This window comes from Zootoca vivipara, chromosome 1 (genome assembly GCF_963506605.1).
Source record: "Zootoca vivipara chromosome 1, rZooViv1.1, whole genome shotgun sequence".
Taxonomy (NCBI): domain Eukaryota; kingdom Metazoa; phylum Chordata; class Lepidosauria; order Squamata; family Lacertidae; genus Zootoca; species Zootoca vivipara.
This window is the reverse complement of record NC_083276.1, coordinates 23,073,379-23,101,326: the sequence shown is the minus strand read 5'-3', so window position 1 is coordinate 23,101,326 and position 27,948 is coordinate 23,073,379. Positions and strand designations below refer to the sequence as shown.

General features: G+C 44.3%; 1 protein-coding gene across 4 annotated transcripts in view; it reads right to left on the bottom strand.

The window, feature by feature from the left end:
• FOXN3 (forkhead box N3) overlaps positions 1 to 27,948 on the bottom strand; it is a 164,615-nt gene that overhangs the window by 29,905 nt on the left and 106,762 nt on the right. For 2 of the 4 annotated variants that reach the window (XM_035107446.2, XM_035107437.2), the window contains exon 5: positions 1,706 to 1,771. The exons of 1 other annotated variant lie outside the window; for it this stretch is intronic. In XM_035107446.2, coding sequence (XP_034963337.1) covers positions 1,706 to 1,771 — 66 coding nt within the window. The remainder of the gene's footprint in view (positions 1 to 1,705; positions 1,772 to 27,948) is intronic. One more of the 4 variants, XM_035107455.2, reaches the window with a different exon arrangement.

Below are 27,948 nucleotides of genomic sequence, written 5' to 3'. Positions count from 1 at the left end.
ACGGCCTGGATTTGGTTCACAGGACTGTAGCTGGAACGGTGGTGGGGAGGGAGCGAAATCGGCAGAAATCAAGGGCTCCCCTCCCCCTCTTGAATGAGTGCAGCTGCCTTCTGCTAGTACACCATTGGATCCCAGCCATTTCCCCGCCAGGCTTAAGTCAACTGGTAAATGAAGTTCCGTATGTAATAGTAAGCTTCAGAATCAGAACAATTGATTCCAAGCTATTTTTAATGTTTTCTAGCAAGTAAACTAAAAATAAAAAGGGTCAGGGTCAGGCTTGAGGAAGCCCCCTCAGGAGGCTTCCCTAATGTGCCAACATCCCTGATCCATGCCAGTTGATGACCCCCTGTCCTCCTGCTTATTCTATTTCTCTCTGCAGAACAGGTAGGTGGGTGGCTTACTAAAGAGGAGCAGAGACAGTAGTAGTGGCACTCCTCTGATGTGGGTGGCAATTGCTGCAAATGCCGCGATGTCACTGAGTCTAGCTCTGGGGCCACTGCAGACAGCTACAAGCTACAGTGGCTGCCCAGCAATGACTGGAGCACCAGCAGCAGCAGTGGCCCCTCAGCAGATGGCATATTGTGGTGCCGTCTCTGGCTAGGGGGCAGATTTAGGAATTATTGACATACGGTAGTACATATTGATTTTACAGGCCACCTTTACATGTTGCAAAAGCAGTTCCGGTAACAACAACAGCAACAACAGGATTGTTGCCCAAGACTCATCTGGACTTATTCCACGCGTTCAAAGTTAACAAGGAACTGTCCTCAGTTTATTCTGTTTAGAGAAGGAATATCTATAAGCTGTTTTACACAGTCCATTTTCTCCTACAAGCAACAATCCCAGCACTCCCTGAGCACATGCTCATGTGAACCAATGCAATGTGTGAACCTGGTAACCAGGCACACGGCAGGCAGAGAATCCCATAAGAGGCATTTATTCCAGCCGCCACCACCACAGGAATTTCCACTGGCTCTGTTTCGTAACGATCTGGTTCACATTTCATTTGTCCGCATGTACCTGGAGCTATTAGGCTTTGGGACTGTTTGCATGTAAAACAAAATATATTGTCTGAGCTGGTATCTAAGTTTTATAATCTGGATAAGTGCAGAAATAAGTTTTTCAAAAGAAGAGTGAATATCTGGTCTAGGAAAACGCTGGTGGGAAAATCCTGTTCAAGTGCTCCTTTGACAAAGCTACCTTTCTGATCTTTTTTATAAATGGATCTGATTCAGCCATGCAAGTTTAACATTCAAATAAAAGAATGAATATAATTTTAATTCTTCCTTTCTTCAAGTTTCTCAAAGGCACCCCAAAAAGTGGAAACAGAAAGCGGAACATAATTTTCTAGTGGTGGCCCTAGGTGTGACTGTCTTACCTGTGCTGTAGAAGGAAAACACTTATCAGGATACTACTGCTTCAATACGACTGACAATTGTATACATCTAATACATGCCACTAGTCATGGGAATTGGAGGTACACAATTGTTGTCGCTCATTAGACATAGAATTTTACGCACAGGAACCACAAAATTATACTAAGTAGAGAAATTTGCAAGGGTCTAATTGAGAAATCTTGTTTTCTCAATCAGAAACATTTTTTTTAAAATTATTATTTTTAAGCCTGCTAGTCTGTGTGCTTTGTGAAAGAGAAGGTTAGGCTTACATATCTATGGTGCTATAGGCTATAGAAATATCTACTCACAACCTGCTTGTATCTCAGGGGGAGTATTCAAAAGCATCATGGCAGTGGCAGCATCAATGTCAGGATCTGGAAAAATCAACCAATAAATACATTAATTTACAAGTGGACCAATTTCCACTCCCACTAATTTAAAGAATGAACGGAATCTCCACAGTGACGAGTGTTACCAAAAAGTAAGATTAAATTTGCCAATATCTATATATATATATAACTGGGAAAAGAAAGATCCTCACATTTATAAAAAGTTTGTGTATTATTTATTATTATATGTGGTCCCAGTGCTACAGAATTGGCCACCATTCTGCATTTTCCTGCTGGGGTAGCCATGTCGTTGTTGCGTTCTCAGATAACACTAAACCAAAAAACCTTGGTTTATTGAACTAGGCTATGCACAAAGGGGATGTACTGTATTTTTTGCTCCATGAGACACACTTTTTTCCTCCTAAAAAGCCAGGGGAAATATCTGTGTGTCTTATATAGCGAATCGCCCGAGCTGAATCGCCCGAGTGCAGGGGTGAAAAGTGGATTGTGCAGCACGGAGGAGGGAAGGCTGCAGAGAGGAGGCTGCTGGGGTTCAGGGGCACCGGGGAAGAGCCCTCCCATCGGAGCGCTGCTGCGCCGCCACCGCCAGGCTGGGCTGTGCAGTAGAAGTGGCGGCGAAAGTGGCAGCGGCAGCAGCAGCACCTCTGTCAATCAGGCGGACTTCCCTCCCGCACACGCTTCCCAGCCAGCCGCCAGGTGGTGTCTTGGCTGCCTTCACAGGGGAGAGCGGCCGCTCGGAGTGGAGGGCGATGCACCAGGGTGAGCGCCGGTGGGGCAGAGGGTTCTCCGCTGCGGGCAAGAGGCGGGTGCCGGCTGCCCTCCAATGCGGTCAGAGCCCCCTGCAGGGCACTTCTGGCAGCCTCTAAGATGCGTCTCTTTAGCGCTCCAAAGTGGAGCAGAGCAGCACCCGAACACACGTCCCCTATTTACTCCAGAGGAATCCAGCCACTATGTAGGTGTGTCTTACGGTCAGGTATGTCTTATGGCGCAAAAAATAAGTCACTCTCAACACAGCTCCTTTGCTCCTCTCTGCATTTAAGTGGCAAAAAAACCCCCAGGATTCAGCACTAAACCATTGTTTCCCATTACACGTGCACCCAGAAACTACAGTTAGCAGATTCCAAGCAAGCCAGGATATTAAGTCAACGAAACCATGGCTTGATATCCCGGCTTGTTTTGAAGTAGCTAATCATAGTCTCAAGTGTGCCGTGAAACAGGAGGCTATGGCCAAGTGCTGAATCCTGGTTTGTGAAGAGAGGAGCAAAGCGGCAGGAAAGGTCCGATCCGAGGGTTCACACAATTCATGCATATCTTAGCATATTAAGGACCCTCCAACAGCCTTGTGTCATCACTGGAGTCCAAACCATATCAATTCCAGATAACATGGCCAACAATCGGGGTGATGGCACATGTGGTCCAAACATCTTTTTTTGCATTACATGCAAACACAGGAAGAGTGTTGTGGCACCTTCAAAAGATTAAATATGTGCCACGGGATTCTTTCTCTGTGTGTATGAATTCCTTTCAGAGTTGTGATGGAGATTTCTGTGAAACTCAGGGTACGCTCCAGTCCCCCCAAAGTCACAGCGTTTGCATGCAGAGGTATTATTATAGGGTTCACCTGACCCCCTTTTCCTCATTTCACAGCTCTGACTCATGCAGTCCCTTCAGGGACTGAGAAATCTCTGTGTGCTTTCCACACCTCCACTCAACCCTCCCTTTTGCCTGGAATACTACCGGTAGTTACAAGAGTTTCATTGAGCTCTATGGCAATTACTCAGTTTGAAAGCAGTGTTAGAAACTGAGATATGAAAGCTAGGAGCTAAATAGCACCTTAAACCTAGGTTATGGACGCAACAACGGAATATCAAGGTACGGTTTTTTTTACAGCAAAATACAAAGCTGAAAATGAATGAATGACCATTTTTCACATGGTCTAGTCCTCCCCCTGCCTGCCCCCCTAATATTCTTAAGAGGGTCTCTCCAGTCTTCAGAGTAGCTGGAAGTGGAGAGGCAGAAAAAGGTCCTCCTTTCCTTCCACTCTGCAGTTTTAATCTGAAATCTTAGGCGCAGTACTGTGTGCCCAGAGCTCAGAAACTGCTCGCGCTAATGAAATTCCCTGTCGCAAAATGCGCCTAGAACAATGCGAGTTTCGAACATTGTGTGTAAGTGCTATTCCTGAGGGGAAATCCCTGCCGATATGTATCAGATCATTGAGCTGTAGCATGTGTGTGAGCTAAAAGAGCAGACTGGACAGTCTTAGTACGTAGGGTGTACAGAAACACAACAATAGGACATCATGCACACACACCCCGTGCCCCAGCCAGTAAGAATTAAAATTATGTGCCTATATAGGGAGCTTGAGAACCATGTATGGAGGGGGGCGGCAAACCCCACAAAGGCACCACAAAGCCATTTGCATCAGGACCACTGTTACTTTTAATAGAAGGATCATCACTTGTCTGCCGTTATCCCTAATCGGTTTCTGAATCCATCATGCGCAGTTGGTTGACAGATGGCAAAGTAAGGGACACAGAGCAAAATATGATCCTTTTATAACTATATTCACTTGCCTCCAAGAGGAGGCCGCACGGTTGCTGTGGAAATAGGGGTAGCCGTGACAACGGTAAACAACCAAGAACGGCCAGTGAATAAGCTGAAAAGAACATCTGCCCCAGCAAAGCGTCCCAGCTGCCCTAGGGCGAAACTTGCTAATCGCCTAGTGATGCTGTGTGACAGGGAAAGCCGCCTATGCCATGTTCAAATAAATGAAGTGTGCAATTGAAGCAGACATAAAAATGCACACCCTTGACGACTGCTGCCTCTGTGCTACTAAACTGAATGACTAATGGGATCATTTTTAAGGTGGTGGTGGTGGTGGGGGGGCGCAGGGGAGAAGAGGGAGGTGAAACACTTGTCACTATTTATGCTAAATTACATACCGCAAAAATTCAATTTGCTGCTAATAGCTTCTTGGCATTTTATTTCGGGTATTATGTTGGAAAATTACATTTTAGTGTTAAAAATACATATTTCATATTTGTTATAAATGCAGTTCAATTTCAAGGGTAATAACGTAATGGAGTAGAAAGCCCTGCAATCTGTTAATAAATACAGACTGCACACAACCTAAGCGGTTGTAATGGCCACTCTTCTCTCTCTCTCTCTCTCTTTCTCTTTCTCTCTCTTTCTCCCCCACCCCCAATCCTCTCACACACAATTTCTTTCACCTTTTATGGACTTATTTATTTGATGTGTATGCCATCCTCCTTTACAGATGAAGGCTTCACTCCCTCTTATAGCAAACTCAATGACCCCACCCCCCTTCCCGGTACTGTGCTAACATCAACAGAGCTGAAATACGGTTACTCAGAAATAAGAGGGAACTAACAGTGTGCACGGAGAAGCACCAAAGTTTGAGGAACTACCAAAAATCTTTTGGGTTGTTGTTTTTTAAAAGCCGCATACAAAGTGGGTGTGGGAACCCCACTCCCCAACAGAGATGGAAAAACCAAAGAGGAAGAAAAGAAACGCAGGGTTGGCTGCAGGACGACTTGCAACCACGCTGTTTCCCCTCTGCTCTGACTGGCGCTGCTTCCTGTTCTGGAAGGAAAGGCAATCTTCTATCACTTCATGCCCAGGTGCAAAGGCGCAACAACAGAGGAGCCCCCCCCCCCTAAAAAAAGTGCCCAGGGCTCAGTAGAGAAGAAAACTTGACTGAACGTATGGTGGTCAGGGTAATTGCAGGGTCATTCATAAGCCGCTGTGCACGTGGATAAACAGTCTATTGCACCCAACTCATTCACAGGCATGGGGACCCATGCATTCACAGGCATGGGGACAATGGCATGTATTGCTGCACATCTGGACGTCACCTGTGAACTGTCCTGCCCTCCGAGCATGCTTCTGCAGAACAAGCAGCTCCATAACCACCCATCAGTGATATGGGGTGGAGTGCTTTATTGGTCTGAAGAAAACAATCCATTTCATAAGCTCATCAGTAGCTATGAATCTGAAATTTGCCAACAGTATTAGGCAAACTTGGCAGCGACAAAAGTTTTCTTGCATTGTTTACTAACTCCAAGTAAAACGAATGTGCTAAATTATGCCAACTGCATGTCAGTGCAGAACAGAACATGATCTACTTTGGATTACAGGATGATAAAGCAAGAGCAGCTAAAAAAAAAAAGAGCATTAGACCAGGGGTCCCCAGACTTTCTGCGCGGCGGGCCGGTGCCCGCTGCGCCGACCGCGCGGTGGGCCGGAGGGCAGGGGAGTGCGCGCGCAGCGGGCCGGAGGGCGGGGGAGTGCGCGCCCGTGCGCATGCGCACACGCACACGGGCGGGGAAAAAATCGCCAAAAATCGCTTGTGCGCATGCGTATGGGCCTCCCCCGACCCGGAAGTGCACCAGAAATGACCTCTTCCGGGTCGGGAGAGGCCCATACGCATGCGCACAAAGGATTTTCGGCGATTTTTTGCCGTTTTTTTAGATCGCCGCTGCGCCGCGCGCCGTGAGAGCGGGCGGCGGCAGCGGGCGGCGGGAGTCGTCGCGGGCCGGATTGGAAGGCCGATTGGGCCGCATCCGGCCCGGGGGCCGTAGTTTGGGGACCCCTGCATTAGACTGTCCGCACATACAGGCAGCGTTCGAAAATTCCCAGGCGCATTTTGCTACTGGTATGGGTCGAACAGCAACTACATGGAGATTTCTGCGGTGGGCGGAGATTAAAACCGAACGCATCTTAGAATATAAAATGTCACCTCTCGAGTTATGCAAGCATATTCTGATATGCGGGAGTTCTACCTAAACAAAAAAAAAAAAATGCTGAAATGAATCGTGTGGTTCCTGTCCCAATCAAATGTGTCATTTCATGTTGATTTTAAAATTAACCCAATGCCATATTTGTTTGAAAAACAACCCCTCTTTCACATTTCTCCTTTCAAAAGTTAATGCACACATCCTGAAACAGTGGGGTGGGGTGGCAGTGCTTACTTGACCTCCCGAAAGCCGAGTCACTTCTGTTTACTGAGAGGGAGAGGGGCAAAGCAATGGGGAGGGCAGTGCAGAGACATCAAAGTGGCAGGAGGTCCAGATTTAACTCTGCTGGTGCATCTGCACCACACTGCCCTTCCTGCTGCCTTGCCACTCTACCTGAAGGTGAGCAGCATCAACGCTGCTGTCAGGAGGTCAGATAAGAACCGCTGCTCCATCATGCCGTCCACTACTGTCCTGAAAAAGGAAAGAAAATAAAGAAATGCCCTCGTTTCTCTCACGACTATGTCAATGCGAATTATGAATGCTGACGGTGTTAGAAGAAAACTCAGGCTATTGGATGAGAAGTTCATATGAGAAACAGGACGTCTTTATAATCTCAATCACGTGGAGCCTTACGCGTGATGTGGGCCATATTCATCACAAAGTCACAGATAATTACCAAAGAACTACTTTAGAGACAGACAGACAGACAGACAGACAGACAGACAGACAGACACAGACACACACACACACACAGACAGACACACACACACACTGCAAAGGCTGGCATATTCCGCAACAGCAATCTGTACTTTCATTTCTTAGAAACCAAACCTTAGCTCCCCATCAGTTCTAATGGTTTGTCATGGCACATTGGATGGGTCTGCTATTCAAGTACCACAACTCCAGAGTCCCTAAATTAGGGGTGAGGGACCTCTTTCAGCCTGTCAGCTGCATTCCCTCATGGGGAACCTTCTAGGGATCATGTGGCAGTGGTAGGTGGAGCCAGGGGCAAAGTTGGTGGAGCAACATACGTGACTTTTACTTTCACACAGCAGGCTACATTCCTTCCATGCAAAAGCCAGAGGTTTACAACTCTTTCCTCCTTCTAGGCAATCCATTTTACATGCATTCCTCCAAATGCCCCTAGAGGCATTATCTCATTCTCTACAGGCAAAAGCACTCAAGGAGCACATGGATCAGAAATGAGGATGTTTGATAAATATAAGCCATATAAATGAATTTAGTTGTGCGACACATTTCAATGTGTGTGTGTGTGTGTAAACTGAGATGATCTTGAGTTTTGAGTTTTGACACACCTTGCCTTTCGCAAAGTGACCTAAATCAAAGACAGAATATTACAGACTGAATTAAAAATGCAATTACATTAAATGCAGCATTGCTAATTGATATGAGTGTTATTCCAAATGCAAACCTTTAGTTAAAAAAAAGCAACAGATAAATATACAAAGGCTCTCTAGCAGCAATATATAAACACAATCGCTTTCAATTGCCAAGAGGAAATGAAATGTTTTTCTGTGGTCTACACCATGATACCAACTGGCCTGAAATTATGGAAGCTTTTATATGCTTCTTATAATGTTCCAGTACACGACACTGTGCTGGGGAGATACCAAGCTTGTAGACCATTAATCTTTTCTAGGACAGCAATTCCCAGGTTCAAGTGAGCCATTGTTGGTGTTCTTAGAACAGCTTTCATAAAGTTCGCCGCTGAACAATATGTAACGCTGATAACAGAAATCTTTCTCCCAGTTTTTTTTCTTCATTGTGTACAAGAATTGCTGCTGAATTATATTTAGTATGCAATGGTGGCATTTTATTACTGAATTAAAAATATGAAGTCACAAAAGTTACTGCTAATGGAAGAGATTAGCTTTCTTCCTTCAACCTCTCTGCTTTTGCCCCAGTCTAAATCCACATCAACTGACCCCTCAATTATCTGGAATGCCAACTGAGTGAAAATGTTTAATCAGAACATGATCACAGAAGAGCAGATCATCGGTGCTTTAGCGGGCCAATGGTAGATGCAGGCACAAATTGAGGGATAAAACCTTCATAAAGAGGCAGATTGTCTAAAAATGTGGCAGATGTACACTGAACAAAGTGTATAATAAAATGAATATAATCTCTGCTATTCCTGCCCATTTAGCATACAATATGGTTATATCAAGCCTCTTACCCCAACCATGACCAAACAGTGCACCACTTAGTATGTGGGTCAGCAGGCTAGTAACGCGTCACTGTTCCAAGACCCACAAAACCCATCTGCATGTGAAATGAGATCTGCTCGTGCCCCTGTAACATGCTAGAGGAGACTGAAGTAGAACATAGAATTGTAGAATTGCAGAGGTGGAAGGGACCCAAAGGGTCATCTAGGATCTTACTTTTCACATACAGAAGCTGAGACATTCTGAAGATCTTGGTCTGGTGCCACGCTTAACCATGGCGATGACCATAAACATTGGTTTGCTGCCTTAACTCTACTTAAAATCCCAGATGCATACAGAAACTATGTAGATTGTCAAGCTAAGCCCTGCCCATGGGAGAGTCCCATGGACTGCAAGGAGATCAAACCTATCCATTCTGAAGGAAATCAGCCCTGAGTGCTCACTGGAAGGACAGATCATGAAGCTGAGGCTCCAATACTTTGGCCACCTCATGAGAAGAGAAGACTCCCTGGAAAAGACCCTGATGTTGGGAAAGATTGAGGGCACTAGGAGAAGGGGACGACAGAGGACGAGATGGTTGGATAGTGTTCTCGAAGCTATGAACATGAGTTTGACCAAACTGCGGGAGGCAGTGGAAGACAGGAGTGCCTGGTGTGCTCTGGTCCATGGGGTCACAAAGAGTCGGACATGACTAAACGACTAAACAACAACAACAACAAGAAAGCCCTGCCTGTAGAAAATGTGAAACCTTCATATCATGCGTCATATCATTTAGTAGCTGGGGAAACTGCCTTAACTACGCTCAGAGACTGGATGGTTACTTGAAGTGCAGGTGCTCAAAAATCCAAAAAAAAAAAAAAGCCACTTGCCTTATTGTGTCCCCAGTTCAAGGTAGCTACAACTTGAGATGGGGCTCATTCAGGTCCTTGCACCACAACATTGATCTTTTGTCTGCCAATAGTGATGCATGGCCCAAGAGTCCCCATGAAAGGGAGCTGGTGCCATAATCTGTGGCTGCAATTGGGCACCTGTCCTCCACCATTTGTTAGGGCAATGGGCTTTTTCACGGCTAAGCGGTGGGGGAACCTGCAGAGCAGGGGGTGGAGGTGGTAAAGAATCTGGGCTGCTTGGGTATTGAGTCGAAAACCTGATAAAAGTTGAGGTTGGGACAGAAACCTTGAGGAACTTTCTTGTGCACTTGGATGGAGTGCAATTTTGCTGCACAGTGCCCATTGATTTTGACAGGGCTTGCAAAGGAGAACTACCCAGAGGAATGATTATTATATTTGCTTGATACACAGAGTGAGCTGGAAATAGCAGACATATAAAACAACAGGGCGGTTAAAATCATGATAAAACACAGCATAATCCGAAAACACCATACCACTCCAAATGTCTTCCAATATGGAAGAATCTTTCAGAGAGTAACCAAGGGCTGTGTCAAATGAATCTCCTGAATATGGGCGTTCCACAGCTGTAGTGCAACAACAGAAAAAGCACCAAATGATTAGTGGGTAGGGAAGATGGAGAAAATATTCCTCAGAGTATCTAGAGCAGCCTTCGCCAATCTGGGGCCTTCTGGTCACTTTGGACAACAATTCCCACCAGCCCCCGATTGCATCTGATAGTTGTTGTCCAAAGCTGCTCTAGTAGTAAAAGTCTCCCAACAGTGACCAGACAGAAAGAGGAACATGTATTTTAAAGTCAAGAATAAATATATATATAATGGCTGGGGAACTAGGCTAAAAATCAGTTCAAATCTCACCTCTGCAATAAATTCACTAGGTGGTCCTAAGTTAAGTAACTCTCTCTTTTCAGTCTCCTCTGCATTATGGAGGTAATCCCTCCTTCCGGCAACTCCTGCAGCCAAGCTGGTGCCAAATGCATTACTCTGCTTTCCTTTGGACCACATCCGCAAGGCTGAGAGGGAGGCCTTGTGATCTGGGCAGTCCAGGACCTCTATACATATTGCTCAGGTCACTTCAAAGTTAGAAGTTGCCGGTTTCTGCAGCCACAGTGGGTGATGTGATTCTCCAGTGGTTTGGCTTCACCCCTGGAGGAGCACGCCATTGTTTTTCGAGACTGATGTCAGCATCGATTGTTGCAAGGATTGTAACATGAGAAAGCAGGTAAAGTTATTCTATGGACATGTTATGGTTATTATATTATTTCAGTCAGATGTAAGAATCCCCTGCACTGTGATTTACGCAGAACCGCTTGCGCAGTATTTGAATATATGGCAACTTCAACAAATGAATATCGAAAACTCATTTTCTCTATCATTTCCCAGTTTCAAAAGGGCTTGATGTGCTTTAGGTGTATATGGGCAATGTGTAAAGTCTTTTCCCATACGTAATTAAGAGCATCAAACCAGCCAAGGCAACGGAAACTCATCTGCTTCTTCTTCTTCTTTTAATTACTTCTTCCTAAAGGTTTAGCTTCAAAGCAACTAAGTGCCAAAGAATTCATTAACATAAGACTCATTTTGGAATATTCTCTTTTTTTTAAAGGTAGCTCCTACTAGCATTAAGTACAATAAGAAAGGGTAATATACCTATAGAAGATAATCCCATTGGAGGCTTCACTCATTAATCCTGTGAAAGGGCAAACCGACTCCCCTCCCCCCTCCCCCCAAAAATATCAATGTGAAGAAACACCAAAAGTTCTTAGAACAAGTACTAATGGAGATTAAAGCCCATTTCCCACTGGAACACTTCACAATCCTTGTTTTGCATTGCTCCTGAATCCTGGAGACGGAAGCTAAGTGTATCATAAGGATGTAACATACACATTTCTTTGGAGGATGGAATGTTGAGTGTTCTCTACAGGGAGAGCAATGTTGAATGGCACTGCGATAAGATGCTTTTTAATTCTTTCTTTGGAGCAGGTAAGGGGGGGGGAACAGTCTGCGAACCTTAGCAACAGTAATCTTGCATCAATAGTTTGGAATTGCTGTTTCCCCAAAATTTCATCTAGTTGCGGATACCCCATCTCCCAAAATTACCTCATCCAGAAAAAGCATTTAATGTTCCTCTAAACAAATGCATTATTAATTTAATTTAATTAAAAAAACAGACAGACAAATATTATTTATATCAAGTTACAAGGAAGGAGATTCAACTTAACATCAAAAAGAACTTTCTGACAGTAAGAGCTGTTCTAAGTGGGGTTTGACAATGGAATGGGCTCCCTCGGAAGGTGGTGGACTCTCCTTCACTGGAGGTTTTAAAGCAGAGGTTGGATAGTCATCTGTCATGGATGCTTTTGTTGAGATTCCTGCATTGCAGGGGGCTGGACTAGATGGCCCTTGGGGTACCTTCCAACTCTATAATTTTATGATTCTAAGAAGGGATTTTTACCAATTTTCGCATGGAAATCCTTCCAGACTTCAGCAATTCAACACATCCTACAGGTTCTTTCTATTGACATATATTGCTTTCCAACTTGCAGGAATTGTATTGGTTTCCAGTTGACTAGGACTGACAAATTTTTCATAAGAGTTTTTATAAAACCAGATTAGAAAGGCTACAACAAAAAGCACTTTTAATTTCAGTGTGGCTTTCCTCTTTTCTTCAGCTGTTCTCCAGAGCGGGTCTTAATTTCCCACTTGGACATCTACAGAATTTAACAGCGCTTGGAAGAAATATCAGTTAATTCCACAGTGAACTGAAGTTGTGAAAGAATACACCCCCCCCCAAGATATATATGAGTAGGAAAAACCTAGTAGTTTTGGGTTTTTTTTAAATCACATCTCAGGCAAGTTCCATTTGCAGATAGCTGAGGGAAAGCCAGCTGGTTTAAATTGCAGTTTGAACCATGTATGACTGAGACAAAATATTGCTGTTGGTTATTAAACTGTTTTTGTTTATTAAATTTGCATACTGCCCTTCAACCAAAGATCACAGGGCAGTTCACAATATAAAAATACAAAATGGGAACACAAGATATATAATGAAACAAAAACAAAACAAACCAGAATCAGATCATGGATGAGGGAGGTCTTACTCAGCACAGACCTGGCATTTAGGAACAGCATCTGCAGACCCAAGGGCTGGCTACAAGGGCAATTGAAATCCCCCAGGTTGGAGGAGGAGGAGGGGCTGGCATATGGCACAGCCTGTGTCGTGTGCCCCTTACCCGACCTACCCCATCACTCCACTATCCCACCTCTTGCCCAGAACCACTGTGATTGGGGTTACTCCTGCTCTCCCCCCAGGTGCACCCTGCGCACCCCAATTCAAAAAACAACAAACCCCCCAAATTTAAAACACACACAAGTTAAAAAGCCGTTAAAAACAATTCAAAACATTTTAAACAATTGGGGCAGTAACAACAGATGCAGAACCCACCGCACCCCAACAAAAACCCTCAAACAATACCCAAACCCAAGAGCTTTTGTAGCTGGAGTCAGTCCGGGCCCCACTCTCTCAGGCCAGGTGGAAAAGGCCTGCAAGGCAGGGAGCAGGTCTTCCAGGACGAACAGCCAAGATGGTTATGGTATTTTATTGAAAATAAAAGCATGTTTGTCTATTAAATCCAATCCAAATATTGCTCAACTATCATTTTGATTAAAAAAAAGTTTCTTAACATAAAATGAAGAGAATAACAATGCATTAACCTTAACACTCATAAGTCTACCCTTTCTGAATGCTAATCTTCAGCATTCAGGCTGATGAGAAAATGAAATGCACTCTGAAAGGGACTCCGCACAACAGAAGACCTACTAATCTAGTGACCCTTTCAAGGCTAAGCAGTATGGTAACTTTCAAATTACTTAAATTATCTAATGAAAGACGGTGGCTGCCATTCCTGGAAACACTGACCGGCCTGTTTCTTTGTATGTCCAGTAGGGGGTAGGAAAATCTCAGTGTACAATGAAGAGCTCTAAAATATTTACAATCAAGCAACTTCGCTTTGATTGTGCTAATTCAGCCTTTTCTGCTATACAAAAGCAAACCTAACCTGCTATCCGATACTTTGGAACAGCAAAAGCTCTCACCAGATCGTTGGAGACATGACTCACCGTCTCCTGTGTCCTTTTCAATCCTTCAGAAGCATTTCCTCTAGCCTGGCAAATGTGTTAGAAGTGAGTTTTTGCATTGTCTGGGTAAAATATATTACCTGTCACCAAGAGCATCACTCTAGTCTTCCTTAATTAGTAAAACATCCTTGCCACAATATGTGCATAAATGAAATGTTTTACTAAAAAAAATATATTGAAAAATATTGCAAATCGGGAAAGGTTGTTGGAGACACATAGGCTATCTGGTGTCTGCCCTCGTTCTGCAACCAGCGATGTGACTGCTGCTTCAAAATGCAACTGTGTAAAGACCATTGTGCCCTTGTGGCACCTGCTCCCCAGGCAATTCTGGGTGAATTTAACATGACTGAAAAATGCAGGAAATCATTGGTGGTACTGGCACTGCAATGATGGTTGGCACCATGAGGAAAGGGCTTCTCATGAGCAGTTGGCCATGGTGAATAATCTCAACATAGTTGTTGGCTCAAATAACCACCATGCTACAGCCACCCTATGTGAAAAAAGCTACGGGTGGTATTGAATGCAATGCAGAGTACATCCATTGAAGTTAATGGGCATAACTAAGTGAGGCTGATTAATTTCAACGGGTCTATTCTAAACAGGACTTAGTTGATTACAACCCTAAGTTACAAACCTGGATTCAACTAACTGGTCATGCTAGTCCCATCAGGGCCGTCTCAAGCAGGTCGGGCGCCCTGGCGCTGTGGCGCGGAGATCGCTCTGGCGCCCCCGCCCTGGTGGGTGGGCGCAGCGCGGCTTCGCCACACAGCGCCCCTCCTGCCAGCCCCGCGCCCCCGCGACTACCCCTAGAGCCGGGCCTGAGTCCCATGCAAGGACTTCTTGCAGAACAGGGCTCCTGCCCCCCCCCCCAGTCCCTCTGCATCCTCCAAATCAGCTTGGGGGGAATCAGGAGAATCCTTCAGAACAGTGTGTGGTGGGGAGGAGAGGGGAAGTTGTGATAGAGTATTTCTATCACAACATTGCTGAACTCCTTCCTACATTTCTGGATTGTTTACCTGCAGATTTTCCCCACGTATGTTTTTCTCAGGTGGTGACCATATTATATACCCTAAGATCTGATCGGTAGAAGCTATCAAGTAAAGGAATTTGTAGGTGCAGAGGCACAAGCCACCTCCACCCTTCCGAGTGTTTTTATTTTGTATGTCTGGGGTTACAGGATTAAATCCAAAAGCAATGGCTGCAATTTAGGAAGATCTGGCAGAAAGAGTGGGTCACCAAACAGGGCAAAAACCCTTTACATATTTCTCTTCCTAGTGTCTACAGAATGAAGCCATGTATAATCTGTTCCTGGGGATTGTGGCTTGGTGCCGCCAGGTGAAAATTTGTGTTTTATAAGGCAAGCCCTGGGGAAATAAAGCACTGTTGCTATGTGATTCAAATAAAATCCGTAGCAACACAGTTGGGCATGGGAGATAATAGGGACTGAGGGCTCTCATTTCACCAACAGGTTTAACAGGATTCAGAATGTTAAAGCCACTAGGTACATAAAATACTGTACTCGCCTTGGATGTGGACTTGCCTTGTTTAATCTAAACGTTGCTTGAAACCAACAGTTAAAAGAGTTCATCTTCTCAGTGCTTGCTTTACTGAAGAGGGACCCTCCCTCTCCTACATAGGGAGCTGCCTTACCCTGAGTCAGACTGATGGTCCTTCTATCTCAGGGAAATTCCAACTTTTCATACCAAGTGGGCCGCAAGAGTACTTAAGACACAGAACCCATGGGGTGCATCAGGAGCAAAGTGCCTGAAATCTCCTCTCTGGGAACCCACACATTCACACTAAACTTAGTGTTATGTGAGAACTAGGTCATAATCTCCACACCCACACACCTAAATATCAAAATAAAAAAATTCCTTCAGTAGCACCTTAAAGACCAACTAAGTTTATATTTTGGTATGAGCTTTCGTGTGCATGCACACTTCTTCAGACCAAAATATAAACTTAGTTGGTCTTTAAGGTGCTACTGAAGGAATTTTTTTATTTTGCTTCGACTCAGACCAACACGGCTACCTACCTGTACCTAAAAATCAGATTTCCATTGTTGTGATATCAGTATTGTTGGAGGCAAGTTTTAAGGTAAGATTCCCCCACCACCTTATATTGAGTTTGCTGCTTTCTACCTATTGCAAATGAGAACCATTGGAGGGCCTATAGATTAGTGGTACAACACGTTTGTACCACATGTGGTACAAAAAGCAGAGACATCATCTTGCCGACAAAGGTCCGTATAGTTAAAGCTATGGTTTTCCCAGTAGTGATGTATGGAAGTGAGAGCTGGGCCATAAAGAAGGCTGATCGCCGAAGAATTGATGCTTTTGAATTATGGTGCTGGAGGAGACTCTTGAGAGTCCCATGGACTGCAAGAAGATCAAATCTATCCATTCTTAAGGAAATCAGCCCTGAGTGCTCACGGGAAGGACAGATCGTGAAGCTGAGGCTCCAATACTTTGGCCACCTCATGAGAAGAGAAGAATCCTTGGAAAAGACCCTGATGTTGGGAAAGATTGAGGGCACTAGGAGAAGGGGACGACAGAGGACAAGATGGTTGGACAGTGTTCTCGAAGCTACGAACATGAGTTTGACCAAACTGCGGGAGGCAGTGGAAGACAGGAGTGCCTGGCGTGCTATGGTCCATGGGGTCACGAAGAGTCGGACACGACTAAACAGCAACACGTTTTTATAGAGATCCCAAATTCAGTCTGTGACATCGCCACATAACAGGGATGGGCCCCCCAGATGTTGCTAGACTCCCAGCTCCTGTCAGTCCAAGCAAGCACCAGCCAATAGTCTGGGATGATGAATGTTGAGTCCAACAACATCTGTGAGGGCATAGGTTCTCCACCCCTTACTTGAGAAGGCCTTAAGTAGCAAAGCTTAGAAAGCTTTTGCCAGTCAGAGTAGACTGCACTCAGAAAAGATGTGAAGTTGTGTTCTCGTTCTCTCTCTCTCTCTCTGTCTCTGTCTCTCTCTCTCTCACACACACACACCACGTCCCTCCTTCTCACATAAAATTCCATTTAGGAAGTAGAGAAGAGGAAAGTGACCATTTTCAACACATTGCAACATTATTTAAATGTAACAGGATTCACACAGCTGTGCACTAGTTTCAGCTCATGAACTTCAAATTAACAAGAACCGGGCAATTTAGGTTTGTTGTTTTACGAGGTTGGGAGTTTATTTTGATTAGAATATTCAGAGCTTCAGTGAAAACTTTCAGCAAATATGGAAACATGGATAAATATTAAATCCCTTAAGAGTCGCCGAAAATTACAGCTTAGGTTTATAAATAAAGACTCAAAAACACATTTCAGTGTTAACCAAGGAAGGTTCTATTTTGGATGCTGTATCATTTTTTTTTTGTAATTGCCACAGAAGTCTGTTGCATACCTAAATATAGATGAAAAGGAGAAGATGCTTCCTTCAGACCAGTTTATTTCCATCCGAGTGTGAAAATCACCGCAATATGCCTGTGCTTTCCTATGCGTAATCCACGATGTGATAGCGAACAGTGCTTAGCGCACTGGCAGCATGACTGACACTACTTCCATTATTTGGCCCCTAAATCGCTTAACTTTCAAATTGTAAGCAAATTCCCTGAGTAAAACAATTGGCCATCTGAAATGCTATGAATAGAACCTTGGCAAACAATGGTTGACTGTTCCAAGAGATTTGGAGGTGCTCCAATGTTCCTGGTATGTTGCCAGCTTTTAGCACAGGGCAATTCCTTGCAATAGTGGAAGTATGGTATCCCAAACTGGGATATGTGTATGGGTGGCTCAATGACCGGCATGACTCGGTAAATGATTCCCACTTCAAGTCACCTCTTTCAAAAGGGAGCACAACCTCTTCCCGTTACTTTATAAGTTGCGGCTGGGAGAGGGGCTTGCCTGGTCACTTGTAGGGAGACTGGAACAAATGCAGAGGATATACATCGGGGGTTGTGCAGGTGCATAGCTTATTGGAGAGAAAAGATCTGAGCATGGAAAGGAGTGGCTGGCGTGGTGGCGCGGTGCCAACCTGCTGAAAGGAGCAATGCTGCCCCATACTAGGGTGGGGGAGGGCAGGGTGACAGTGAAGTTGGGCACATCAGCGGAGGCCATGAGGCATTCCCATCATTGTGCCCACACAGCCCTGACTTTGCTGCTGCCCTGTCCCACCTCCACACAGTGGCAGGAAGACTTAGGGTTGCCATGTTTTCCTCTTTTTCAAGGGTATGCAAAATGAGAGTCATCATAGCGATCCATAGTTAAAAGACTTAGGGAGTCAGCAAATGCGCCCTCTTTTTTGCTCTTCAAAATATGGCAACTCTACAGTAAGTGGCAGCAATGCCACTAGCAAGAAGGAAGCAGTGTGGTTTCCCTCAACTGTACCAGCTCTTCTGGCACTCTCGAGATTCGTTGTGGCTAGCTAAGCGCTGGCTGTGGAGTTCGTTGTTTTCTGAGATGGAAACTCATCTGAAGCCACTACTGCTGTGGTTTTCAACCCGTGTACCATGGCACCCTGGGATGCCTTGAATGATGGTCAGGCAACACTGGTCTCTGTCCCTCTTTCCTTCCTTCCTTCCTTCCTTCCTTCCTTCCTTCCTTCCTTCCTTCCTTCCTTCCTTCCTTCCTTCCTTCCTTCCTTCTCTCCCTCCTCTGATGTCCTCTCACATCTCTGCCTCCCAAAGGAGAGGAGGCCTCCACTAGGAAGGGTGTTTTTCAAAGGGTGAGAGGCTGCCAGCTCTGCCGGCAACGGGTGACATAACTGGGTTCCTGAGCCACACAGGGGTGCCGCAGAAAGAATGTAGTTGGTTAAAGGAGCTGTGGACTCAAAAAGGTTGAAAACATCTGCACTGTTGGTTGGGCAGGGTTGCAGTCTGTAAGTCTATTATAGGAAGCTTTGGCAAATACTAATCCAAGAGCCTGGGTATCCCAAGTAACCATTGACTTCTTTGCTTTCCAAGGAGAAATATTCTTAGTTCTGCTTTGCTCAGGAATTTTGGTCAGCTGCCTGGAAGGTTTGGGGTTAGAAGCTGTGGCAGACTGAGTAAAGTAATAGGTTGATGAGCTGTGAGTATTGAATACCATGCAGCAAGAGTACGGGTGTTTGTTTGTTTACCTTCATTTATGAACTGCTCTTAATCCAAACCTAACAAAGCACTTGACATGTCAACACTGGAAAATACATTAACAGAGGAAAATAAAATTAGAAAGTCATCTTCAGCCTTAAAAACAGCAGCAAGTAAATGATCCCACACTGTTCACAAACCAAATTTTCCTGAGCCTAACTAGCAACTATCTCAATAAATCTTGAAGGTGGGAGTCAAACGAAAATGGATTAAATATGGTTTCTGATGGACTTCAAGAGGCAGGGGGTTCATAAGGGAGAGCAGCACAGCTGAGAAGGCTTCACCTGGCAGAAGCATCCTAGAAAGGATGATCACAAGGGCTGGGCTGGCACATGCTGTCAAGTATTGGGGCCCTGAGTCATTTAATTTTTTATTAAGTCAATTGCAATACCTTAAACTGGGCACAGAAACAAATAGGCAGTCACAGCAGATCACTAAGAATAGGTGTAATATGACTCAAACGGTGTGCCGTTCAATAACCAGACAGCAGCATTCTGCACCAGCTGCAGCTTCTGAATTGAAGGGCACCCTCAAATAGAGTGCACTGCAGTAACGCAGGTGTGGGGTTACCACGGCATGGATTGTTGTGACAAGGGTATCCTTTCACAAGAGGTCCTCCAGAAGAGCTTCAGCATACTTCAGGAGAGACTTATCCCACCTAGCGTGCTCCAGATGTTTTGGACTGTCGTTCCCATCATTCCCAACAAATGGCCAGGAGGTGTAGAGCATGAGACTCTTACAGCCGTGGGTTCGAACCCCATATTGGGTGAAATATTCCTGCATTGCAGGGGGATGGACTAGACGACCCTCATACTTCTAACTCTATGAGTCTTGTGATTCTGTATGAGGTTGGAGAAGACTTATCCCAGACAAAGAGGGAGATCTGTTAAGGGAACTGTGTTGGTTACACATTGGTTTCCTTTTCATATTTTCATGACAGTGAAAATCCAAGACCTTTGGAGAACGAACCTTAGGTCACACCATCCGGCCATGCAAGAGCCCATAACATCTGGAGGAGGAACTTTCATATGTAGGCTTCCCTTTCCAAAAAATCACACTGAACACAAGGTCATGGTCCTACATCCTTACTACTACTACTACTACTACTACTACTACTACTACTACTACTACTACTATATATAGACATATAAAATAATCCTCTCCTGTGTTGCCCACGCATCCCTCTGTCTTCTGACTACCAAAGGAAATGACCTAGCAATGATTTCCCACCTCCTTCTATTCTCTCTAATCTATAAGCACAACAGAAAAAGAAAAGAAAACCCCAGCATATTTTGCTAGGCAGCACTAAGTGCTCTTTGGAAATGATGTCTCTCACTGAACTGCCAGAGGCCTTTTTCTTCCTTTCTTTATGCAAGAGGCTAAACGGGTTAAAGCCTACCAACGTCTTCATTCTACGTACTGTCATCTCTTTGCTTTGGCTGGTCTCAGTTCATCCATGACATTATTTAGCTCAAATATAGAACTATTACAGATATTAAGCCGCTAGCAGTTGGGTTGCAGTGGCCAGGTTTATAATCAGCAGCAGGGCTTGTTTGTGGCAGTACAGTGGAACCTCAGGTTGCGGACATGGAGGCACGTCCGCAACCCGCAGCGCTGCCTCTGTGCACATGCGTGACGCAATTTAGCGCTTCTGCGCATGCGGCAAAACCCAATAGTAACCCTTTTCGGTACTTCTGGGTTTCCCCGCGGTATGCAAGCTAAAAATGCGTAACCTGAAGTGTCTGTAACCCGAGGTACCACTGTACACAATGCTGAGGACTACCATCACCCCTCTTTTCTTTTCTTGCTGTCCGTAACAGTCATTTTGTGCTGGCATGCACAGCACTTAAGGAGTACATATGAGTACTGGTACCTCATTTAAAAACTACTACTACTACTACTACTACTACTACTACTACTACTACTACTACTACAAAGCCCAGCCCAGCAGCATTTGAAATTATTTCTCAACTATTAGCATGCACATAGAATCATGGAGTTGGAAGAGACCACAAGGGCCATCCAGTCCAACCCCCTGCCAAGCAGGAAACACCATCAAAGCATTCCTGACAGATGGCCGTCAAGCCTCTGCTTAAAGACCTCCAAGGAAGGAGACTCCACCACACTCCTTGGCAACAAATTCCACTGCTGAACAGCTCTTACTGTCAGGAAGTTCTTCCTAATGTTTAGGTGGAATCATCCGTGTCCGCTTCTCTGGAGCAGCAGAAAACAACCTTTCTCCCTCCTCTATATGACATCCTTTTTATATATTTGAACATGGCCATCATATCACCCCTTAACCTTCTCTTCTCCAGGCTAAACATACCCAGCTCCCTAAGCCGTTCCTCATGAGGCATCGTTTCCAGGCCTTTGACCATTTTGGTTATTATATTCTCACTTTATCATGTTTAAAGCAAGCACAATTTAAAGGTTTCAGAAACATGACAATTACTTGGATCCAGCAAGTATTTGACCAAGCTCTGGCAATAAGTGTATAAGCTCTGTACTGAACCACATGATTTTCATGACACAAAGACGTGGCTGGAGATGACATTCACACCTCCCTCGTGACATTAAGAACAGCTTGCTGGGATATTTCCCCATCCCTGCTCCATATAACTGGGTGCTGGTGGGGAGGAAATTGACTGTTTGCCACGGTTCCTTGATATTACAGCGGAATTTTAGGGGAGAATTTGCTGGGGGTGCCATTTTCAAAAATGAAGCCAACTTCAAACCATGCATGGGTTCTTGCTGAACTTACCAGAATTTGTGACAAAGCACAACCCCCAATTTGCACTCAACAAATTGACATTTGTTGGAAAACTGAAAGTGAATGCTTTTCTTGAGTTTGTACCAACTCATGTCCATAGCACTAAACAATGGTTTAGTGTTACATACAAATATGGCCTATGAATGCTGCCTTGAGTTACATGATTTAAGAAAGGTGGGACATAAATATAATAAAATTAATATCACAGGCAGATGTACCTTGGAAATATTTATGCAGTCTTCTTTCTTTTAGTGCATTTTTTTTCAAAATAATCATGGGCCCTAAAGACATCCAACACAACGCAGCCATAGCTGCCTCTTACTGTAACCATTTTGTGGTTTTCAGGAAAATCTTTTTGTAATTTACCCTGTTAAAGCACCTTTATTCCTTTTATTATTTAGGCTGAAAGTTTGTTCACGGCTTAAACAGCAATGAAAGGCTCATTATTTCTACAAAACTATGCAGAAAGACCAGTCACCCAGAAGCTTTTATTCCAAAGGCCATTATTCTGCAACCTCAAGCACTATTTCTGAGCAGCATGAACAAGGCAGGGCTTGGGTCTTTTGTTTGGCTAAATTTTTTACATCCACTGGTCCTGCTGCCACAACAACTAAACAGAAAATAAGTGACTTGAGTTCATTTAACAGACTCCAAATTGGGACTCTGCCTGTGTGTCACTTGCAGCAAGGCAAAAGAGAGAGCAAACAGCTCCTTTGACTAAGAGGTTTCTGGTGTGTACATTCCAAATCATGGCTGTGAAAAGAAAGATGCTCTTCAAGTAGTTTGTGTTGATCTAGCTGGTCACAATTTTCAGCACCGGTCTAAGGGCTGGCTCCCAAACATATGACCATCCATTGACAGCAGCAACAAGGAACACCTTCAATGCACAAATGACACACCACAGATCACCAGAAACATAACTTTCATATTACAGAGTGTCAACTCAAACACAATACTTTTTCAACAACAGTGGTTGTTGCCCATCAAGTGTGAATCAAACCATGTGTGTGCACCAAGCCTTTAAACAGCAATCTAATACTACTGTGTATTTTGGCCCATGGGGAGCAGAGAGGTAATGTTTTCAGCTTCACAAGGTAATCTCTATGTTTTTGTAGGAAGGAGAGTCCCCCCCCCCCCCGCAAATGGGGAGGGGAATTGCTTTGAATATGTTAGGTACCATGGCACGAATTTTCAGCAAAACCCATAAAAATGTTTAAAATCACGTGAGATGAAAAGTGTCCCTTGATATTTCAGTGTGCATGTTGCTCTACAAAGTTAAAAGAGGACAGGTCCCTCATCCAACTAATTTATTATATAAAATTTGGTACAGAGGAGTCAACAGAGGAAGGGGAGGTAAGGAAAAATGTGAGGGCAGAAGAGTGTATGGGTGTTGTTGTTTTTTAAACACAGCATTATATAGCTGCTGCACTAATGGGACACATATGCAGAATTAACTAGATGATAACCAAGATATAGGGTAACAAAGCCTAAGTGTACACAGTTGAAATATAAGTGCATATTTTGTGGTATTGAAACAAGCCTACCAATCTATGTGGGATCATGATCGGAATTATTGCGTTTAAACAGTGGATTTACACAAAATATGGCATAAATGGAAGGACAGATTGTGAAGCTGAGGCTCCAATACTTTGGCCACCTCATGAGAAGAGAAGACTCCCTGGAAAAGACCCTGTTGTTGGGAAAGATGGAGGGCACTAGGAGAAGGGGACGACAGAGGACGAGATGGTTGGACAGTGTTCTCAAACCTACGAACATGAGTCTGACCAAACTGCGTGAGGCAGTGGAAGAGTGCCTGGTGTGTTCTGGTCCATGGGGTCACGAAGAGTCGGACACGACTAAACAACAAATGGCATAAATGCCCACCCTGTTCTGAGACGTCAAATTATCCCTTCACATTTGTGCACTTAGCAGTTTGAAGATTTCATCACAATTTTTAAGCATCTCCCTGGTCTCCCCAATCTATTAAGCTCTTTAAATCTAGAGGGCAGTAGCCAACTAAACAGTTCTGCAAATACATTTTGCTCTGCAATAGAAATTCATTGCCCTCACCTTTTTTTTGTGCTCCCCATAAATCTGCTCTGGAGGGTTACCTCCCCCCACCCAAGAACAGATTAGGGGGCATGCGGGGGGGGAAGGGAAAGGAGAGTTCCATTGCACAGATGAAAGTCTTTGTGCTAATGGAAGTACGGTATTTAGTTGGATACCATCCAGTATTCTATTAACAAATACCCTACCATTTTTAGGGGGAAACATGCACCTAGACAAATCCAAAATACAATTTTGGCAGGAAGTTAATATAAAATCAAAGCAAGGAAGTACCCTTAAAAAAACCTCTCTAGACAAGCAACATCTTTGGGATGTGGCATACGATTTCTTCCAACTGCATTCTAAAGCCTACCAGGCTTACGCTATTACTGCCTGGTAAACATTCACTTGCCAGTACAGACATGTTTGGTGCTCTATTAGATGATCATACTTTCCATCTTCTACCAGTCACTTCCTGAAGGTGTTTATGTGAAGCAGTTGGGCAAAGTGAACATAACATCTGTATTCTATTTGCTAATGAGCAATCATCATTTCTACATTTCTCCAACCAGGGATTTTGCTGCTTGGAATACTAATGCCATTAAAATGATAATAATAATACAACACTTGTTGGCCTCATAGTTAACGGAGCATTGTGCATAGTTGACTGAATACTCAAAGCAGTACAGCCATATTTCTGTATGTGCTATTTTCAGATAATTTAAGAAAATGGGCGCTGGCAAAATGAAAAACAAGCACATACCACAAACCAAATCCAACACATAGACAACATGTATATAATAAACCACACAATAAGAATAGCATTCTAGCACTTTCTTAAACTTAATATTTTAGCTTCACCGTTTTGACAGTATAATTCATATCACACAGTGGCTGCATCTGGACACGGGCAATGCCAACCTTTTTTGGCCATTGCCCCATCTGCATGCTGGAGGAACTTTTATGGGCACCACTCACACAAATCAACCCAGAATACAGTGTAATCTATTGTACTAGCTACAGATGACTATTTCCATCAAGTCTAATTTGGGGGGGGGGATGGGGAGCCCTATGGCTGCCAGGGAAAGTCTCTGCCAGTGCTCCCATGGACGCTGCATGGGTGGTCCTGATTAAGCCATGGTTAAACCACAACTTGCTTCTCCAAAGTTTGGATTATTTTCTATCTGCTTGTGCTTTTGTTAGCTTGGTGAGCACCTGGGCATGGCAGCCTAATAAACTATGGTTAAGCAGGGCTGTTGGGTTCTCCCTGCTTGTGCCCCCCAGCAACTGGCATACAGAGGCAAGGCACCTCCAAAATGTGGAAGAGAATTTTCCCTGCATACCAAGAAGTATCTTCAATTCTCTGAAATCAAGCCAGCAACAACTTACCTAGCCCATTAAAGGTAAAGGGACCCCTGACCATTAGGTCCAGTCATGACCGACTCTGGGGTTGCAGCACTCATCTTGCGTTACTGACCGAGGGAGCTGGCGTACAGCTTCCAGGTCATGTGGCCAGCATGACAAAGCCGCTTCTGGCGAACCAGAGCAGCACACGGAAATGCCGTTTACCTTCCCGCTTGGAGTGGTACCTATTTATCTACTTGCACTTTGACGTGCTTTCGAATTGCTAGGTTGGCAGGAGCTGAGACCGAGCAATGAGAGCTCACCTTGTCGAAGGGATTTGAACCGCCGACTTTCTGATCAGCAAGCCACCTGCGTCCCACCTAGCCCATTAAGGATGCTTAAATAGAATACTGATTTTAACCTTGAGAGTGACCCACTGCAAATTAATTATTGGGAATAAGTATTACATGTGTACTGCAAAGACATGGCAACTCTCTCTTATACGGTATGTGAATAATAGGAAATAATACATAATAGGAAAATGCCAGGAATGTCGCCTATTGACAATTCGGCTTTGTTTTTCAAGTCAAAGCAGAGAAGTGTAGCATGGAAGCCTTGCAGTCCTTTAAAAATCTAAAAAAAGAACATTTACTGTACCACTTGCCAGATTCAGACATTAGAACGGACACCCTAGATGGTTTGAGGAGAGTCTCCAAAGTGTGTAATACAGGCCAATAATATGATACCTCTGCTACAGTTTCAGCCGTTTCCCAATTCAAGACATCTTGACGGTAGCATTTCCTTCCTCAGTGCAGGCCAGCTATCTGTTGCTATGGCAACCAGTAACATTTCGCATACCACAAGCACTATATCATGTAAAACAGAGACTGAACAGGAAATGCCGCACGACACTTTACAAAGCCACCTAATTTAAAGGAGACCCACACATAGGCTCAGAGTAAAATGCTATTTGTGTGCAATCGGCGGTGGCTTTATTTACGATCAACATTTTATCTGTGGACCCCAAAATGTCCTTTAATCACTTCAAAGCGAGTGCTTTGCAAAAACAAAAAAATGTAATTTTTGCCTTCCTTTCCAAACAGCAGCTGCCCCATAAGGCTTTGCTCATAAAACATTCACTTAGCTTTCCTAGTTGTAAACAGCCGTTCAACAACTGGGGGGGGGGGGGAGAATCCATTTTTGTCTACTGAAAAATTGCCTAGGGGTAATCAGAATTCCTCGCCTAAGCTCAGAGCAAAACACTGCATTTCAACTGCTTTCCGCTTTTTTCTAAATCTCTCTACTGGAGAGATGTGCTTCAACTTAGCTTGTGATAACCTGAGCACCTGCCCACAACCTACGAACAACTATTCTGTAGTTGTTCTCTTTCATGATCTAATTACCAGAATTTAAGTGTAAGCTGTTGTGACACAAGCTTTTGCTTTTACGCCATCTGCTTTCTGTGAAGATCTGTAGTAGGTGTCTCCAATGTGTTGCCTGCCAGATGTTGTTGGACTTCAACAACCATCAGCCCAAGCCAGCACAGCCAATAATAAGGGATGATGGGAGCTGTAGTTCAGCAACATCCAGGGAGGGGGGATGGATGTTCATTGGCTACCCTGACCAACATGATCCAAGAGGATCCCCCTCACACAAATTTTAAAAACTGCTTTGTCCATCCAATCAGGAGCAAAATTGGATTCTCCCCACCCCCCCTCCAATATGAACACCACTGCTCTCTTCATGTTCCATTAGACAATTATATCTATAAGAACCATATTGCTGTCAGAACACATATATTGTTCTGTGTGGTAACAAAAGACCCTGCACAGTATCTTGGATCTAGCAGTTGAAAGGGCGGGCCCCGCGCTGGGTACGCCCATGCGGGGAAACCCTGTTGGCCCACTGATCAGAATCTATCAATCAAATCATGCACACGTCAACCATTTATCCCGATTCTTTTGACTGTAATAGAAAATGAACTGTGTACAGGTCTGGATTTGAGGCCATGAATCAGTCTTAGGCAGACATGAGGAGTTACAAGGGTCCAGTAACCATTTTGTTATAAATTACCTTGTTAGCTTCTTGGCACACAAGCTACCTTTGGTCAAGGGGCACCTATAGTCTATCAGTGACATCAGGACAGTTCTGCCAAGTGCAGCGAGAAGGGCCAGGACTCCTTAGCCAAGGTTGGTCCAGTATGATGCCAAAGCAGGTTATCCAAGGACATCAAGCCCATATCGATTAGAAAAACAACACAAAGGGAGGAAGGGAGGAAGAACCCTTAGGAAGGATGTGTGACCTACACTCGTGGTCCACTGTACTGACAGTTCTCCTCAAGTTCTCCCCCCCCCCCCCCATATAAACCAACCCAGACTCTGAGATCATCTTTTGAGGCCCTTCTTCATGGGCTTCCTCCACAAGAGGTCTGGAGTGTGGCAACACTAGAATGGGCCTTTTCTGCAGCAGCCCCCTGTCTGTGGAATGCTTTTTCCAGGGAGGTTTGTCTGCTGCCTTCATGATACATCTTTAGGCACCAGTTGAAAATGTTCCTCTTCAACCAGGCCAGTGGCTGATTAATATTCTGTGGCCTTTTAAATGTGGGAGGTGTTGTTGTTTTATTTTCTTTTGTTTTTAACTATTTATTTTGTGTTTGTATTTTGTGAACCAACCTGAAGGGTGGTATATAAATGTAAACAACAACAACAACAACAACACTCAAACCTTCAACCCAACATATAGAGATGTGCTTGTACTTGAAACTACTCAGTACTAATAGATGGCATTCTCGAATTGAATTTAAAACCAAGACAGCAAAAACAAAATTTTGAGGGCATTATGTAACGGACACAGTAGTTTTATAATAGAAATGGTGATGCAATGTTAACAGCAGCATGGCAACTACAGTTTCGTAATTAAGAGAGTT